This window comes from Cynocephalus volans, chromosome 18, assembly GCF_027409185.1.
Source record: "Cynocephalus volans isolate mCynVol1 chromosome 18, mCynVol1.pri, whole genome shotgun sequence".
Lineage (NCBI taxonomy): Eukaryota > Metazoa > Chordata > Mammalia > Dermoptera > Cynocephalidae > Cynocephalus > Cynocephalus volans.
In genome coordinates this window covers 2,766,265-2,785,834 of record NC_084477.1, presented here as the reverse complement: position 1 = coordinate 2,785,834, position 19,570 = coordinate 2,766,265, and the positions used below count along the sequence as shown (strand labels likewise).

Sequence of the window (19,570 nt, the reverse complement as noted above, 5' to 3'; positions counted from 1 at the left end):
AAATGGCATATTAAAACTAAAAAAGCCAAAGCTAACTGAGCTGACTGGGTAGCCTTGGCCAAAGGTGCTGCCATTGGCTTTAATGGCAATCAGATCTACTCCCACTGGAAAACATAAGTTGACCCCTCATGAAATAGTCACTGGAAGACCCATGCCCCTAATAATAGAACCTCATGCATCTCTCGATCTCCTAAACTCTGATATGACTAAATGCTGCAAGACTCTACTGCATTATGCCAAGTGTATTTCCACCAGGTAAGGGAAGCTTTTGGTGATCCACCAACGGAAGACAATCAAATTCTTCATGGTCTAGAACCCAGACACAGGGTCTTCTGGAAATGGCCTCAGAGAAAGGCTGCCCTTGAACCCCATAGGAAGGGCCCATACCAAGTTCTTCTAACCACTCACACTGCAGTGAAACTTCAGGGCCTTGAACCTTGTGTCCATGTCTCACAACTCAAAAGGGCCCCTCCAAACTCTTGGAACTGTATACTTGTTAGAGACTTTAAGGTAAAGCTGACCAAGGAAACTTCTCTCCTGAAGTAGACAGTCATAGAAGCGGACAGTTTTCCTAAGAACAGAGATCAAGGGTTCTCTGCCATAATGAAAGCCTTATGCCTTTTTTCCTTTTCTCTTATTTCTTCCTGTCCTAATTCTTTCCTTTTCCCCAAAGGAAAATCCATAGCACCATAATCAGTGGATGGCTTTAGCCCAAACTTATGCTTTAGCAGAAAACCAGAGTAACTGGGTTTGTGGGCTAATACCAAAAGATCAGGAAATAATTCCACTGATACCAATATCGTACTGTGTTCCCAATAAGTTACCATGAAACTCCAAAGAAAGAGTGGAAAGCTATCCTTGATATTCTAAACATCATGGCTACTTGTTTTCCTGCACTCACTGGAAACAAGAGTCTGACTTTTCCGATTAGTAATATGATTGTTACCAAATACAGAAAACCTATCCATGTGATGCCTCCAAAAGGTAGATTGTGCTCCCAGGCATCAGATACTCAAGATCTGAGAATTACCTACGTGGGTACAAGCAATTGTTTACAAAATGTCTAGGGTCCCTTTTTCCAAAATGTGGTTACAGAGCCTTACAGCATGTTATAAAGGGCCCCCCAAAAGTAAATTTCCCACTGGACATTGTTCAGGGGCTATTCAACTTTATGAGCAAACATTTAACTGACCCTTGCTCCAATGCAAGTAAGTAGGTGGCCCTCCTTTCCAACTACCGAGGGCCTATATTGCTTGTGCCAAGAATCCACTTATTTTGTGCTGCCTCCTCACTGGTTTGGATCTTGCTATTTAGCCTGGCTCACTGTGTTTATTCAATAGCTTTCCCTGAAGGTTCTCATAATAGCTTCTATGATTAGGGAGTCAATAACTGAAATTACCACCAACCTTGAAATAGATAAATATAAGCTAATTTCTACTGAGGAAAGATTCCAGTGGGGTCCTGGGGGCTCACTTTTTGGCAGTATTGGGATACCCATGGTATGAATTTTAAAGGTAATCAATACATTGGGAAAAGTCTTGGATTTTGTAGCCAATCAGACCTCTCTGGGTTTCAGACATGTAGAAGTCACTGTTCAAGCAGCAGATGCTAAAGTATACATTCACTTAATGGAATATTAAGCAGCTTTAGATCTCCTTTTTGCTCAAGTTAGGGGCTTATGTTTAATAATGAACAAAACTGTATGTTGTACCATCTCTCCCCTGATTTTGTTACTACAGAAAGCTTAATTAGAAAAGTGCCTGACAGTGCTGTTTCCATAGACACTGTCACTACATACATTGATAAAATCTCACGAGAAAGGAACACACGATGTGTTTAAAAGGGCAATGAACAGTTAGTTTGCAGGCATCCTAAGTGGTTGATGGTAAGCTTGGGTTTTCCAGGGTTTCTAATCTTTGTATGTCCTCTAGTAAATCTCCAGGTTATCATGACTTGTGTTACTAGACTAACAGCACAAATGAATGCTTCTTTATTTACACTGAAGCATATCCTTTATGCTGATAATGATATTTACAAATCCTGATATTTCTTTATGCCCTTTACCCAACCTATCACTTCCCAAACCCCTTTCCTATCTCCCCCCCATCTCTAGAACCCTTAGGTTTGTTCTCTCCTCCTGAAAGTTCAGTGTATTCTGGTCTTTTCTTTCTTTCATTCCTTTCTTCTTCCCTCCCTCCCTCGCAACCAGTTATGAGTGAGAACATGTGGTATTTCTCTTTCTTTGTCCAGCTTATTGCACTTAACATAATTTTCTCCAGACTCATCCGTGTTACTGCAAATGACAGGCTTTCATTCTTTTTTATGGCTGAGTAGTATTCCATTGTGTATATATACCACATTTTCCTTATCCAGTCACCCATCAATGGACACTTAGGTTGGTTCCATATTTTGGAATGGCACTTCACAGAGAACTATGGTCCTTAATTGCTACCATATCGCCAAAAAGTAGTATGACCAATTAGACTCACATACTGATGAACTGCATATACTGCATGAACCGTGAATTGTCTGTTTTGGTTTAGCTCATTTCATAAAAACTCTTGTTTTAAGAGTACACTTTGGCCTTTGGCTATTATCCTTTGGATAGTCATCGTAGTGCCCCTGGTGTGCTGTATTCTCTCACGTCTTAAATGTTTTGTGTATAACCACCCATCAAGCAATAAATGGACTCACTTCAACTAGACCAGCAATAACATAAAGAATTGGTCAGCTGGTATAATGTTAAGACTGGTGAACTCCACATTGAAATCAAAGACAACTGGTAAATTCCACACTGAGACCGAATAAGTCATTTGTGATGGTGACAGAGTAATGTCAATGCCCAAAGTTTTGGTCAATCTCTCAAAATTGAGAGGCTGACCAAAGGTGGATTAAATCAAACTAAAATTTGGCCTGACAAAGCCTCCATACTTTCATACTTGAGCTCTATGTATGAACCACAACCTAACTTAGTACTAAACAAATCAAAAGCCTCACTTAAAAGTGTTTTTCTGTAATGACAGCCGAGGGTCAGACAGTTACATGCACTCAACTGTTATAAATCTCACTTCCATTTTCTGTTTGTTATTTTTCTGTCTATAAATTTTAACTGCCCATGCAGCAGCACTGGAGTCCCTCTGAATCTATTTGAACTCTGGGGGCTACCCAATTAATGAACTGCTTTTTTTTTCTTTTCTTGCTCCGATACTTTGTTTTTTATTGATAGCAAAATCTCAAAAGGATATTTGCACATCCATGTTCATAGCAGTATTAGTCACATAGTTAAGAGGTACAAGCAACCCAAATATTCATCCATGGATTATATATATGCACACCACCTTTTGCTTATATATGCACAAAGATATAAAATGAAAGAAAATGTTGACATATGCTTGACATAGGAACCTGAGAGTATTTGCAAAGTGAAATAAGCCACTCATAAAATGACAAGTACTGTAAGGGTTCACTGACATAAGTCAAAATTTTAAAACACAAAGTAGGACGGTGCTTCCAGAGGCTGGGAGAAGGGGAAATTGAGAGTTGTCATTTAATGGGTATAGTGTTTCAGGTTTCCAAAGTAAAAAAGTTCTGGACATCTCTTGCACAACAGTGTCAATATACTTAACATTATTTAAAGGTTAAAAAATGGGTCAACTGTTAAATATCATGTTATGTGTTATATATCAAAAAAATTTTTTTTTTAAAAAAACTATTTTGAGCCGACCGCGTGGCTCACTCGGGAGAGTGCAGCACTGGGAGCACAGTAGCGCTCCTGCCGCGGGTTTGGATCCTATATAGGGATGGCCAGTGCGCTCACTGGCTGAGCATGGTGCGGATGACACCAAGCCAAGGGTTGTGATCCCCTTACCGGTCACAAAACAACAACAACAACAAAAAACTATTTTAAAAGCCAATAGATGAACCAAATGAAAATATTTTTTAAAAATATTTGATTAACTGAAAAGAAGTTAGAATCGAAAAAGCAGAGGAACAAAAGGCAGAAAAGACAAATAGAAAATATGTAGCAAAATGGCAAGCCTAAATCCAACCTTTTTAATAATTAGTTTAAATGGAATTAGACTAAATATATATGTATAGAGCACTAACATTTATAAAGCAAATGTATTTCACAGGGCCTATTTTCCAAAGCCGTGTGGTCACAGGTTTAGCCTAACTTTCTAAAATTACACATAGAAATGTTAAGCTTGTGAAAGACAGGAAACTTTCCCCAAGCTAAAGTCTCTGCTGTAGATAAGAATTGTTAACACAGCATAATTGTTGGCTCCAAGGAAAGATGCCCTTGGTGCAATTAAACCTAATGACTGTTGCCATGACAATTATCTTACTGTTCTTTTTGTAATCACCTATGTTCCTTTTCTGTAATTTTCTGGCCTGGAGAATAAATAGTGAGAGAAGACCCCAGTTCGTGGTTAATTTCCAAAGGAAGGAATGCCTCTCTCTTCAGGGTTCTGGGAAATTAACCCCTTTGGGATCTCACACTCCTCGGAAGAAATGGTTTTTGAGTAATCCTTTCTGCATCTCCATCCCCCAGGGGAAGAGAGGCAACAAATCCGTGTGAGGCAAAGCAACTTACATAAGTCAAAGACTGTCAGATTTGATAAGAAAGTAAGACCCAACAATATGCTGCCATAGGGATACACATTAAACACTGTATTAGTCCATTCCTGTTGCTTATAACAGAACACCCAGATAGTGGGCGCCTCCCCTTCCCAGTGACCCTGTCTGAAGGGAAGTGTCCTTATAACGATATCGGTGTACTCATCACGTGCTCTGTGTGTGTGGAGTGGCAGATGACAGGCCACTGGACCTGACTTAGTTGGGCATTCAGCCAGTGCCATAAGAGCAAAAGATTTCCATGGCTCTTGAGAGGGAAAAAGTTTACTTTGTATGTGGTAGAATTTGTAGCAAGAGGGGTAAATTTAAGAATGTTTAAAAACATGAGAGGTCTTTTGATCTATAAACAGACAATGGTATATTAATAAAAACTACAGACAGAATAACTGACATAAATTTATAGAACCAAAAGTTTCAAACTATGAATGCTTCCTGTGTTTACTGACCCTTGTTCAAACGCATCCCACCAACTCCTGAATGCTTTCTCCCCTCAGATTCCGAAGGATGTTACCACATGTGCTGGCTAGAAGCACAGGTCATCATGAGCGAATACACCTTTTAGGTTTTGATAATGACCTTTCCAATGGAACAAAGTGACTTTTTTTTAAGTACCAACAGCACCCCCCCCCCCCATAGAAATTAGAATACCATGAAAAGAACAAACAAAACTAGCAGGAATTGCCACCAAATAACATTAGAGCTGAAAAACAGGGAGGAGTCCAGGAGAAATCCCATTTCAGTGGCTTGGATCAATAGCATATGTAAGAGAAAAAAGGGAAATGAGGTTTTAATTTTGGATTTGTTGACCTTGAGGTACCTTTTGGATAGCTACAAAGAAGCATTCATCAGAGAGGTCAAAAGACTGGGGAAGAAATACAAGGTGGAGAGAAATAAGAGTGCAAACTACAGAAGACTGAATTGGCCAAAAAGAACTGCAAAGTGACAAGAATAGGGCCCAGAATGGAGCACCCTGATGAGCTATGTTAAGGAGAAGAAAGTAGAAAAATTCAGGGGAAAAGAAAGAAAACCATCACTGAGGTCATGAGAGAAATGAACATAGAAGAATTTCCAGGAGAAGATCATGAACAGTAGTTTTGAATGTGGCAGAAAATTCAAGTTAGGCAAAGACTAGAGAATGGTCATAGGATTTTAGTGTAATTTTGTTATAATTCCAGGCTTCATCCATGACTCTAGCCTTCTTCATCCAGCCTTCCAAAAGCTGTCCGGAACCACACTATTTTAGAAACTTCAGAAAAACCTTATGAAGCAACTTATCCTTTAGCACTAGATAATCATTTCTACTGCAGAAAACTAAAGTGTTCATTTCCAGGCTGGTAGAGAAAAACTTTCCTACAGAAAGTGATTCAGGCTTTGGTGCCAGCAAGTCTTCATATCCCATGAGAATTTAGCACATGCTCTTCTTGGGTTTTATTCCAGTCCTGTAAGTGCCTTTCTGCCACAACATCAGAAAGAACAGACAAATAAATTTTCACTCAACTTAGGCAACCCTGAGGTCTTATACTCTGCTATATCTACATGCCAATTTTATCTTATGTATGTACATTTCTTTTGAGCTATGTTTTACTAATTTCTACTTTTCCATCTTATTTCATGCATCCAATAAAGCTCAAATAACACCATTTTAAAAAGTAAGGAATAAATAACTCACAAAACAATTACTCTTCTTTTGTTGCTCTTGCAAATACATAGGCAGGATAGCTGTGAGAGGAGGTGAGCCAAGTGGATTAGGAGAGAATTATGTCCCAGTTCTAGATTCCCATATTCAAAACTCTCTACACATTACCTGGAAGAGAAAAAAAGCCTCCCTTTATGTCTTTATGCCTCAATAAAAGGCAACAAAAACCCTATTAAAGATGCATCTACAAGTACATTAATTGGTATACATCAGACACTATTTTGGGTTAATGAAAACATAAATTACCTACTGATTTAGTGAGAATCTATGTTACCGAAAAACACAACTTAATAATTTAAACATAAAAAAATCATGTTTTCACTGAAATTTATGTTATAGAAATACAGTTAGACTAATTAATTATTTCTCTATTAATGTAACAATTTCACACAGGACTCCAGATAACTGCTTCCACTACAACACATCTTTCTTTTATATATACCTATATATGTGGAAAGTATTCATATTGCAACCAAACATATTTACCCATGATGATATAGATAAAAAACATAATGTATATTTCCTGTGATACACTATTCTAGTAATGTTGTCCAGTGACAGTTCTCCCTGCATTCAAGCCCTCATATACTATGTTGCAACAATATACTGGGCTCTGCCATGAGACTTGCTTTGGCCAATGGCACATTAGAAATGTCATGCAAACATAGGTTTGAAAAAAACTGGTGCTTGTCTTCTTCGACACTGTCATTTTACAAAGAAGCCCTGGCTAAAATGTTGGAGACACAGAGCCCAGCCAACACTCAGCACAAACCACAGGACATGTAAGTGAAGCCATCTTGAGCCAAACAGCCTCAGTCAAGGCATCAGGTAACCAAAGCCTCATTGGTAATACAGCAACACTAGCACAGAAACATCTCAGCTGAGCTCACCCCAAAATGCAGATCCATAGATCTTCAAGCAAATAAAATGGTGGATTTTTGTTTTTTCTTTTAAGACATTGAGTTTTGGGTGGTTTCATACACAGAAAGTTGATACATTTAAGCCCAGAGACTCAGTATGTTTTTTAACACAGTTATGTGAGGAAGAAAGTCTTAAATCACATCTCAAAAACAATCAACATAATTTTAGGACCACATGTGGAAGTTTTGAAAATCACAAAGAATTCCAACTGGATGATCTTTAGTAAGGTTCCTGGTACTAATACAAGCCATGAGAATCATAAAAACCAATTGTTTGCAAAGCAGTATTTTTTTGTACATTATATAAAGTCTGTTCACTTGAAAAAACAAAGATAAAAAGGGTCTGTTACTTATAAGTGAGTATTGCACTGTACCAGGGTATTTCAAAAAGTTTATGGCAAAATGGAATGAAAAACGAAAAGGAATATTTACATGAACCTTTTGAAGCACCTTATATTTTAACTGCATTTTTAAAAATTGGTTTCAAGTGGAAGGAAGATGCAGAGCAATTCTGCCATTTTAAGTAATGGAAAAAAGGCTCCTATTTTATTCCTTCAGAATTTACAATTTTCAAGAACAGGTTACTGACATTAACTGGGAAACAACTGTGTTACTTACCCTTTGAAGTGAGATAATTGACAGAAAGTGCTGGAAATAAAAAAGAACAGGCATATTTAAGCCAACATTTGTTAAACCAATGTTTGTCTTCAACATGACAAAACTAATCTCAAAAGAAAACAAATACTTGTTTTGACTTAAGTGTGACAAAATGGAGAACACTAGCCAAAAAGGCAGGACCTCTACCATCAACAAATGATGTGACCCTGGGCAAGTCACATTTCCTCAAATCCAACTATTTTCAACCACCAGAAAAAACTATGAAGATAGCGGGACCATCAGCATTATCTCTAGGTGCCAAAATTGGTGACAGGCTAGGTTTGAGAGGAAGTGCGGGAAGACTGAAGGAATGGGAGTGTTCAGCGAGCACTGTAGACAGATCCTCTCCACCCCGGAGAACACCTTCAAGCCCCCCTCAATAAGGAACATTTCCTGGGCCCTTGCCAGGTCTCCTGGACCAAACTCACCTTTCCCTGCCGGAACTTGACCCAAACCTTCCAATCTCACCCAGTCTCCCATAGCTATCGAATAAGTTATTATTAATCAACTCCCGCCCACTCTCGCGCGGGCTGTGCAGAGCTCGGATCTCCACCTTTCGGGGACTCTTGCCTCTGCTCTGAAGCGCTACCGAGAGGGGTCAGGCCAGGGGGTTGTTCTCTCAGGCAGGATTCCTACTCACGGGGCTCCCTCCTTCCAACTTCGTAACCCCTCCTTACCCCAAAGTTAACCGGGCCATCTTCACCCAGAACTCCTATCTCCCTCTTAGAAGTCCCTGTCCCTAGAAACTAGGTCACCCACACACTTCCGTAAACGCACACCAGCAGTGCTGCAGGGGACCACAAACGTCACCGCTGCAGAGACACCACGACGCCGCACAAGCACAACCGCCTCATAGCAACGCTGGGTCCGCACACTCCTCAGAGGCGTTTCTACGGACACCCGGGCGCACTTCTCTGGCAGCCGCAGGCTCACGTTCCGGACGGGAGAAGTGAAGGGCCCGCAGGCCGGCACCAGGCTCCCTCCCGGCGGGGCTGCCGTGCGAACCTGCCCCACCCCCCACCCCAGTCCTGTCGCCACCCCGGGACTCGCTCCCCGTCCTCTGAACTCCGGGAACCCGCTCGTGCACCCCGGAGCAGGCGCCCGGCCTCCCACCAGCGGCGCGGATCCTCCGGCCACGCGGCAGGTGACGCGCAGCCGGCTGCCCCTTCCCCGGCCCCGCCAGGCCCCACCCACCTGAGGCGTCCCGTGCTGCAGCTCGGCCAAGCTCCGGGACACCCGGCCCGCCCCCTAGTCCCCCAAGGCTCCTCTGTCACCGTCCGACCACCTTCACAGACGAGAGACTCCCCGGAGCAGCAGCGGACGGGAGTAGAGCCAGAGTCCCCGGGTAAATATGGCGGGAGTGGCCGGAGCCGCACATGCGCCGCTGAAACCCGGAACAGCCCGTCCCAGTCCCGTGCTGGTGACGTCATTGGAGGCCAAAACTACATTTCCCAGAGGGCAGAATGAGCGGAGCGGCACATGCGCAGAAGAAGCACGAAGGACGTTTTCCAGCCCCGCCCTTGGGACGTCATTGGACTGGGAGAACTCATTTTCCGCAGACTCTTCGGCCGTTCTTTAGGAACCAAAAGAGAAAATTTTGTTTCTTTTCGCAGCAGGGAGTCCTGTTGACGTTGGAGACGCAGGTTCTTGGATTTCTCCGAGGAAGAATCCCGTCGGGAACCCACACTAAATCCACGTCCACACGGCGGAGTCACCTTCCCATTCAAAGTTCATTGCAAAGGGAAAGTTCCTGCAGGAGTGTGCGCGTCAGGAGCGCTGTGGCTTTTCTGGGAGACGGATTATATCTTGATTCCTGTGAGAGGAAGGGTCTCTATCTTAATTAGGGGAGAAATATTCAAGGAAAGGGGGAGGAAGAGGGTGTTCCGGTGCTTCCTGCTGGTGCAGGCTCTTTGCGTCCTTGCATGCACAGTGAGGGGCTGTGAAGGAAAAGCTCATGCACAGGGCTCAGTGTTCCCTGAAGTTTGCCCTTTTCGGTCTAGCGCCACGTCTGGAAGATATATCCTCGGTTATTTGTACATAGGTTTGTTTCTTTTGGGTGCGCAGGGGTTGTGGTCTTCCTGATTTTGTTTCCTGTTTGGGGAAGGGTAGTTAAGCTGCTGTTAGCAGGTGTTAGCTCGTTGTGGGTTCGTTAACTGCTAAACCCGGAGGTGGCGAATGTTTATTTAGCCTGACTGTTCATGAGGCAGCCTCCCTGGGGCATGTCCCTCTTCTGTCCTGCCTCACTGTTACCAGGAGACCAGGACCTGATGGATCAGGACTGATCTGTGTCCTAGTGACAGCGACGTGGCATTCTCATTTTTCATTCAGTCTTGGTTTGACAACCTGGGACATTGTGGGAATGTGGGCCAGTCAGTGATTAATAAGTAAGTTTATGGTTTTTAGTTCTCACATAGGTATAGCTGTTATAGAATCCACGTCTATTTTTCTTGAGATGCATTTTTAAGTATGAAAAAAATCATGTCTCTATTTTACATTAAATTTGTTAGCAAAAAATGAACGAGGTAACTCTTCCAAGCCATTAAAAGATGTCTTTTTCTCATCCTTAGTCTAATTTATGAGTTTGGATGGATTGTATTCCACAGTTGGGAAAACTGGTCTAGTATGTATCGTGAAATAAAATACAAAGATCATAGGGTAGATATACTCCATAATCCTTGTGCCAATCCACACTGGCAATGTCTGATAAGTATTTGCCCAGAAACAGCCAGATTCCATCAATCCATCTATGTATATATCAATCAAATCTTAATAGTTTTCTCTTTTTAGGGTTGTGTGTGTTTGTGTGTGTGCATGTTTGTGTGTGTGTGTGATGGACCTGAACTTTGCCTTTTCATCACTAGTTTGTGCAGCAAACTAGGCAAGGAGATCTGTACTAGGATATCTCAAAGTTTCTGTTACACTGAATTTTCTCTTCAAATAGGGAAATGCCAGGCTTGAGTCTTTGGGATTCATGTGGACTTTAGTGCTAGAATGTGGGCAGGGGGAAAGAAGGGTGGAGATTGCATGTCACTATCCTTGCAGAGTGACGGAGATGCAAAAGATCACCCAGAGCTCATGTATTCAGAGCAATGAAAAGCCCGAAGGGACTGCACCCAGGGAAAACTCCTTCAAGAGATGAGAGCCCAGGCACAGCCCCAAGTCAGGTTTTGCTTTAGTTTTTTTTGTAAGGACAAGAAAATTACAGAAGAAAAACAGGTGGTTGATCAATCATAGTGAAAACATAAACTGTCTACATGACAATCCTCATTAAAGCAAGTGTCACTTAAAATATTTCAAGCAATTTACCATCAAAAGGAGTTATAAAACTAAGCTATGTGATGTACAAAAAGAAACAAGAAGACAATAACCACAGTTCTTAGCTCTCCAAGAAACTCAAACAAACAGCTTACAGTGAGATGTGGAATGTCCCCCAAGCACTAACTAGGAGAATATCCTTGAAGATTTTAGCTCACATACTTTCCCATCATTTAGGTTTAGCTGCACCAAGGGCAAATGCCCCCAGAGCAATCACTTTTTGCTGTGCTTCAATTCTCTTATCTACATCAAAGGCTTTAGTCCTGTGAAAGTTTTCTGGTCTTTTACAATCTTAGCATTTCTGTGTGTTTTCCTAAAGAGTTGGGCTTTGGCCCCCTAAGCTAGAGGCTCTGGCTTCCTAAACTAAGGACTTTAGTCCTCTACACTACAGGACTTTGGTCCTTCTAAGCTACAGGCTTTGGCTTAAACTAAGGACTTTGGTCCTCTACACTACAGGCTAAACTAAGGACTTTGGTCCTCTGCACTATAGGACTATGGTCCTTCTAAGCTACAGGCTTTGGACCTGTGAGATACATGTGTTTTATTTCTATCTCATTAATGTCAGTATCCTCCACAATTGGGGCTGGGTGGACGGGACCTGTGAGAGATTGGACTCTTGCCCAAGACCTATCCCTATTTCTCCCTTTTTCTGACATATGTCCTGCCCAGTTCATATTCCTGTTTCTTCTCTGATTCTAAAATTGTCTCCCAGTGGCTCTGTACTGCAGATCCCGGGAACTTAGCATACATATCCCCAGAGCCTTCTCATCTCAGACTTTAGAAGCTTTAGGCCCCTTTCCTTGAAATCCTAGATCCCATGCCTCTTTTAAACAATTATTCATATGCTATCTGGGGATCCTTAAATACAGGGTGATTGCCAGAGATTAGGGGGAGGGGGGATCAGTGCCTGATATTTCATCCTCTAGGTATGGTTCAACATTCTTTCTTGTTGTGGGTCTCAGTCTTCTATTCATAAAAATGGAGACAGTAATACGCATGTAGATAGCAGCCCTCACCCTGACCCCACTTCTAATACTGTAAAGAAGTCTAAGAATGCAATTCCCTTACTCCCCATATTAAGGTAAAGTCCTCAGAACCAAGGAGAGGTGGCTCAGGGATGATACCTAAGTGTTTCCATATTAGCCATATATTGTAGCTTTCAGTGTTCAAGTTTACACTCCCATCCCCCACCCCTTTTTTCACATCTTGGATCCAAACCCTTGACCTTGGTCTTATGAGCACCATGTTCCACTGGGTGAATGAACTGGCCATCCCCTCAAGTTTACACTTCTGTTTTTAAACTTCTTTCTAGGTATCATACTTTTGATTCTATTGTAACTATAATTGTCTCCTCAAGTTCATATTGTATTCCTTTACTTTTGTGCTCAGTTGACCAAGAAAATATCCACCCTTTTCCCTGTATAAAGTTTAAGGTGGATCTCCTGCAAACCAAAAAGAGAATATGACAAGGGGGCACAGAGAGTGTGCCCAAGTGTCTACTTCCTCCTCTCTTTATTCACTGCAGGGTTCTTCCCTGTTGAGATGTGGTCAAATCAACCCAACAGGTTATGTCCACCGCCAAACCAATACATTATCTAGCATTCCCTTGAAACTGCAACTCTACGAGAGAGTAAACATTTCAATACTGATTTTAAAGATGAAGAAATGGCACTCAGAAAATTTGAATAATTTGCACAGAACACAAATTTCAACAAGCAAAGCTGAGACTCAATCTGCCTGGGTAAAATGATCTCCCGTTCTTCCAGTCTACATCACAACCACATATCTGTGTGCTACTGCCACCCCATAACCCTCAAAAATTCAGGTAAATGGACCTTTTCAGGACAAAAATGGAATGAGAGAGCAGGTGGATTTGACTGAATGTCACAGTGTCAGTGGGTTGGGGTGGTGCAGTGGTGGTATAACAGATATCCTGGTCTCTTGAGCTGCTGCCCAGCACACTACACTCTCCAGCCACTCAGGAAGTGTTGTTTGAAAAACAAAAATAAATCTGAGACCCAAGTGACTGCTGTTTTGACTGAAGGTTCATCATGATTTTTGAGGGAGTCATCCATAACTGGGAATCTCCCTCTACCTCCAGAGTCTGTTTCCTGTTCACAGACAGCATCCTTCGCTGGTTGGTGTCTTTGTAGCATGATGATGTGATGGGAGCCCAGATGCAGGGAAAAAAGAGGGCCATACTGTTAAGCCAGCTGGGGAGAGTGGCAAAGGGCAGCTGAGCAATTGGCCCAGCTCTTCCTGGACTCATGGGTGGAAGAGATGAAAAATGACTCCTTCCCACCAACCCAACCAGTCTGGTCATTATCCTGTCTTATCTTTCCCCATTGTGGGTACTGTGCTGCAAATTTCCAATGCCACAGAATCTTTGGGGTGGGTGACTGGGAGAAGATGGCCTAGCTCAGGAAGTAGCATGGAAGGTGCCCAGGTCAAGGTTCCTGAAGGAGTTTCAGCTAAAATATTTTTCAGAATTCCCAGGAAGTTTGATGTGAATTCTGAAAGAGAGGTAACATACCTATTAGTGGTTCTGGGGTATCATTTGTGTGCTCAAATAAATCTTCACAAATTTTCCTTAGAGCATAGGGTTCTCAAAATGTGGTCCTCAGACCATCAGCACCAGCTGGAACTGCAAATGATGGGCCCTGCCTGAGACTCACTGCATCGAATTCTGGGAGTGGGGCCCACAATCTGTGTTTTACCAAGCCCTGTATGTGCCTCTGATGCAGGCTAGAATTGGGAATCCCTTTGGCTATACAGAGCCCACTTCATTATCTCTAATTAGGGGAAGCCCAGACAAGCTGGGCTGTGATTCTTGCAGATTATGTACCCAGTGGTCAAAATATGGCAGCAGTGCACCAAGGATCAACATCATCATAATATAATGGAATTTCTCAATAAATCAACATTACTTTAAGTTACCTTATGAAGCAGTAGACATTTCTCTAAATAAGATGTACAAATCTTTATATACCATATACAAATGGTGTAGAAAAAGTGCTCAACATGACTAACTCTTAGGAAAATGCAAGTTAAAACCACAATAACATATAGCCTCACACCTGTTAGAATGGTTATCATTAAAAAGACAAAAGATAACAAGTGTTGGTGAGAATGTGGAGAAAAAGAAACCCTGTACAATGTTCATGAGAATATACATTAGTAGAGCCATTACAAAAAACAGTATGGTGGTTCCTCAAAAAATTAAAATTAGACCTGCCATATGATCCAGATATCCCTGTACTGTGCATATATCCAAAGGATTTGAATTACTCTGTTCAAAAGATGTCTGAATTTACATATTCATTTTTTAAAATATATTCAATATTTATTTGTCAATTAAATATTCAAAAAAACACTAAGGGTAATTTAATTAACATGAGAGTTAAAGAAAACATAGCATTGTGAAGCATTTAGTCCAATACTTGGCACGTAATAGTTGCTCAGTAAATTGTCCTATTATTATTATAAAAATTCTTAAGATATATTATTCTAAATCTAATATTCCTTTGTTTTTTTTAAAGCTTCAACATGAGATTTATTTATTTATTTATTATTTTGCTGATATAGCAAAAGTGGTTGATTATTGTGGTGCATTGCTGAAACCTCCCTCCCTCCTCCCTCTCCCACCTCCCTCCCAACAATGTCCTTTCTGTTTGCTTGTCGTATCAACTTCAAGGAATTGCAATTGTTATGTCTTTTCCCCGCCCCGCCCCCCCCCCGGTTTTTTGGGGTTTTTTGTCTGTGTGTGTATTTATTTATTTTTAGCTCCCACCAATAAGTGAGAACATGTGGTATTTCTCTTTCTGTGCCTGACTCGTTTCACTTAATATAATTCTCTCTAGGTCCATCCATGTCGTTGCAAATGGCAGTATTTCATTCGTTTTTATAGCTGAGTAGTATTCCATTGTGTAGATGTACCACAGTTTCCGTATCCACTCATCTGATGATGGGCATTTGGGCTGGTTCCAACTCTTGGCTATTGTAAAGAGTGCTGCGATGAACATTGGGGAACAGGTATACCTTCGACTTGATGATTTCCATTCCTCTGGGTACATTCCCAGCAGTGGGATAGCTGGGTCATATGGTAAATCTATCTGCAATTATTTGAGGAACCTCCATACCATTTTCCATAGAGGCTGCACCATTTTGCAGTCCCACCAACAATGTATGAGAGTTCCTTTTTCTCCGCAACCTCGCCAGCATTTATCGTTCAGAGTCTTTTGGATATTAGCCATCCTGACTGGGGTGAGATGGTATCTCAGTGTGGTTTTGATTTGCATTTCCCGGATGCTGAGTGATGTTGAGCATTTTTTCATATGTCTGTTGGCCATTCGTATATCTTCCTTTGAGAAATAACTATTTAGCTCTTCTGCCCTTTTTGGGGGGCTTGTTTTTTTCTTGTAAAGTTGTTTGAGTTCCTTGTATATTCTGGATATTAATCCTCAGTCAGATGTATATTTTGCAAATATTTTCTCCCACCCTGTTGGTTGTCTTTTAACTCTGTTAATTGTTTCTTTTGCTGTGAAGAAGCTTTTTAGTTTGATATGATCCCATTTCTTTATTTTTCCTTTGGTTGCCCATGCTTTGGGGGTCATATTCATGAAGTCTGTGTCCAGTCCTACTTCCTGAAGTGTTTCTCCTATGTTTTCTTTAAGAAGTTTTATTGTTTCAGGGTGTATATTTAATTCTTTAATCCATTTTGAGTTGACTTTAGTGTATGGTGCAAGGTATGGGTCTAGTTTCATTCTCCTGCACATTGATATCCAGTTCTGCCAGCACCGTTTGCTGAAGAGGCAGTCTCTTCCCCAGTGTATAGGCTTGGTGCCATTGTCCAAGATCAGATGGCTGTAGGTGTGTGGGTTGATTTCTGGATTCTCTATTCTATTCCATTGATCAGTGTGTCTGTTACATATTCATTATAATATTATTCACAATAGCCAGGATGAGAAATCAACCTAAGTGTAAATCAATGAAGTCACAAAGAAAATTTGTTATATATGTATACACAATGAAATACTCTTCTGCCTCATAATGGAAGAAAAAACAGTCATATGTGATAACATGGATGCATCTGGACTATATTATGTTAAGTGAAATAAGCCAGACACAGAAAGACAAATACCACATGATCTCACGTATATTTGAATTCTAAAAAAGCTGAACTCATAAAAACAGAAAGTAAAATGGTGGTTACCAGAGGCTGTGTGTGGGGGGAGAATTGGAGAGATGTTTGTCAAAGGACACAAAATTTCAGTTAGAAAGGAGCAATAAGTTCAAGAGAATTATTGTAGATCATTGTGAGTATAGTTAATAACAATATATTGTATACATAAGAGAAGATTTAAGGCCTATGAAAAGCAAATAGCAAAATGATGGAAGTTCCTCTTTATCAGTAATTACTCTAAGTATAAGTGAATTAAACTCTCCAATGAAAAGACAGAGATTGGCAGAATCAATAGAAAAACATAAACTAACTATGCGCTTTCTTCAAGAGACTCACCTTACACCCAAAGATGCACATAGATTGAAGGGGAAAAAATAAGAAAAAGATATTCTGTGAAATTAGTAAGCAAATAGATCGGGGTGGTAATAATATCAGAAAAAATAGACTTAAAAAAGCTTACCAGAAAAAAGGAAAGACATTATATATTAATAAAAGATTCAAGTAGCAAAAAGCATAGAAATATTTATTTATTCAATAACAGATCATCCAAATATATGAAGCAAAAATTAACAGAATTGAAGGGAGAAATAATTCAACAGTAATAGTTGGAGACGTTAATAGCCCACTCTCAGTAATGAACAGAATAACCAGAGAGACAATAAATAAGAAAACACAGGACTTGGGCAACACAATAATCTAACCAGAACTAACAGACATATTCAGGATACTCTACCCAACAAAATAAAGTGCATATTCTTGCCAAGTGGACATGGGACATTCTCTAGGATAGACCATATTTTAGACCAGAATTGAAGTCTCAATAGATGTTAAATGGTACATATCTTCTCTGGCCATAATGGGAAGAAGTTATAAATCAATAATAGAAAAAAAACCAGAAAATTCACGTTTGTAGAAATTAAACAATGCATTATTGAACTCGATAAGTCAATGAAATAACAAGGGAAATTAGGAGGTACACAGAGTTGAATGGAAATGAAAAGACGATATACCAGAACTTATGGGACACAGCAAAAGCAGTGCCAAGGGAGAAATTTATAGCAATGAATGCTTCAACTACAAAAGAAGAAAGATCTCATCTCCAAAACCTGACTTTACAAAATAAAAAACTGGGGGAAAAAAAGAACAAACCAAAGCTAGCAGAGAAAAAAGAAAATAATTAAGATTAGAGCAGAGATAATGTAAAAAAATAGAAAAACAAGAGAAAATCAACATAACAAAACAGTAGTTCTTCAACAAGGGTAACAAAATTTACAAATCTTTAGCTAGACTAAGAAAATAATACAGAAGACTCAAAATACTAAAATCAGAAATTAAAGTGGGGACGTTACTACCGATTCCACAGAAATAAACAGGATTATAAGAGCATGCTATGAACAATTCGACACCAACAAATTGGACAATCTACATTTAAAAAGGCAAATTCCTAGATACACAATGCCTTCCAAGACTGAATCACAAAGAAACAGAAAATCTGATAGTATCATAACTATTAGGAGAGCCAATCAATAACTAAATACTTTACATGCAAACAATAAGCCTTGGCATGATGACTTTACTGCTGAATTCTATCAGACAATTAGAGAACTAACATCAGGGCTTGCTAGTTACCTTGGCTGGTTGGAGCATGGTACTAATAACACCAAACTGCAGGGTTCAAATCCTGCACCAGCCAGCTGCCAAAAATCAAGTAAAAATTAAAACAAAAAAAGGGAAATATAACAATCCTTTCCACACTCTTCCAAAAAATTTCCGAAATGAGAACACTTCCCAGCCATGCCCCAGCCGCCACCAATGACACCACCCAGCCCTGTAACGACCAATAGGCCACTACCAATGGGCCAGAGCTCCCGATCTGGGGGCAATAGGGGAACGAAGAGTCTTGGCCACGCACCCCAGACATAAGCAACCAGCCCAGCGATGACCACTGGATGGCTGCAGGAAGTGCCCCAGACTCCAGAGCTGGGACAGTTGGGGGTGCCGAGGCTCTCAGCCACGCCCCCCAGACACCCGCAACCAGCCCAGCGATGACCACTGGATGGCTGCAAGAAGTGCCCCAGACTCCAGAGCTGGGACAGTTGGGGGAGCCGAGGCTCTCAGCCACGCCCCCCAGACACCCGCAACCAGCCCAGCGATGACCACTGGATGGCTGCAAGAAGTGCCCCAGACTCCAGAGCTGGGACAGTTGGGGGTGCCAAGGCTCTCAGCCACGCACTCCAGACATCAGCAACCAGCCCACTGATGACGACGGAATGGCTGCAAGAAGTGCCCCAGACTCCATAGCTGGGACATTTGGGGGTGCCGAGGCTCTCCACCACGTCCCCCTGACACCCACACCCAGCCCAGCGATGACCACTGAGCCACTACTGGAAACAACCTGGGCTCCCAAGGCAGGGTGGTGGGGGGCCAAGGGCTTAAGCTACACTCCCTTTCCATCTGCAACCAGCCCAGTGATGACCACCAAGTGGCTACCGGAAACACCCCAGCCTTCAATGTGGGGTGCTGGGAGGCTGTGGGCTTCAGCTGTCCCCCTGACATCTGCAACTAGCCCAGCGATTTCCGAGCTGCCACTGGAATCCCCTAGGATTCCCTTACCAATATGAAGGGTGTGCCATGGGCTTTGACCATGCTACCCCTCCTTCTTCCTCCCTCACCCTATTTCACACCCCTTCCCTTCTTCCCCTCCCCCCAACTGCTCTGCTCCATCTTAGAATGTAAAAAAGTGATAATTTCAATACATTAATACATTTTTTAAAAATGAGAACACTTTCAAACTCCTTCCATGAGGCCAGCCCTACCTTGATGCCAAAGCTATACAGAGACACTGGAAGAAAAGAAAACCAGACAGCAATACCCCAGATGAAAACTGATGCAAAAATTCTTAAGAAAATATTAGTAAATCAAATTCAGAAGCATAGTAAAATGATTGTATACCAAAACCAAGTGAGGTTCATTCCTGGAATGCAATGATATTTCAACATAAAAATCAAACAATGCAGCACACCACATTAACAGAATAAAAGAAAAAGACACAAATTTTAAACAAACACACAGAACTGACAAAATTCCACACACTTTTATAATAAAAGCACACAACAAAAGAGGAATACAAAGAAAGTAACTCAAATAATAAAAACCATATATGAA

The 19,570-nt window shown here is 41.2% G+C and overlaps 1 protein-coding gene across 9 annotated transcripts in view; it reads right to left on the bottom strand.

The window, feature by feature from the left end:
• The window catches only part of LOC134366467 (zinc finger protein 260-like), a 31,029-nt gene extending 21,794 nt beyond the window's left edge, over positions 1 to 9,235 (bottom strand). For 6 of the 9 annotated variants that reach the window (XM_063082859.1, XM_063082860.1, XM_063082856.1 and 3 more), the window contains exons 1-3: positions 9,103 to 9,235; positions 7,870 to 7,899; positions 6,305 to 6,439 (exon numbers count right to left, since the gene is read on the bottom strand). Coding sequence is in view for 4 of the 9 variants with exons in the window: in XM_063082856.1 (XP_062938926.1) it covers positions 6,305 to 6,343 (39 nt within the window). In the remaining 5 variants the exon portion in view is untranslated. Of the gene's footprint in view, positions 1 to 6,304; positions 6,440 to 7,869; positions 7,900 to 9,102 lie in introns of those variants that run through there. The other 3 variants (XM_063082862.1, XM_063082857.1, XM_063082863.1) reach the window with 2 other exon arrangements.
• Positions 9,236 to 19,570: the final 10,335 nt, after the last annotated feature.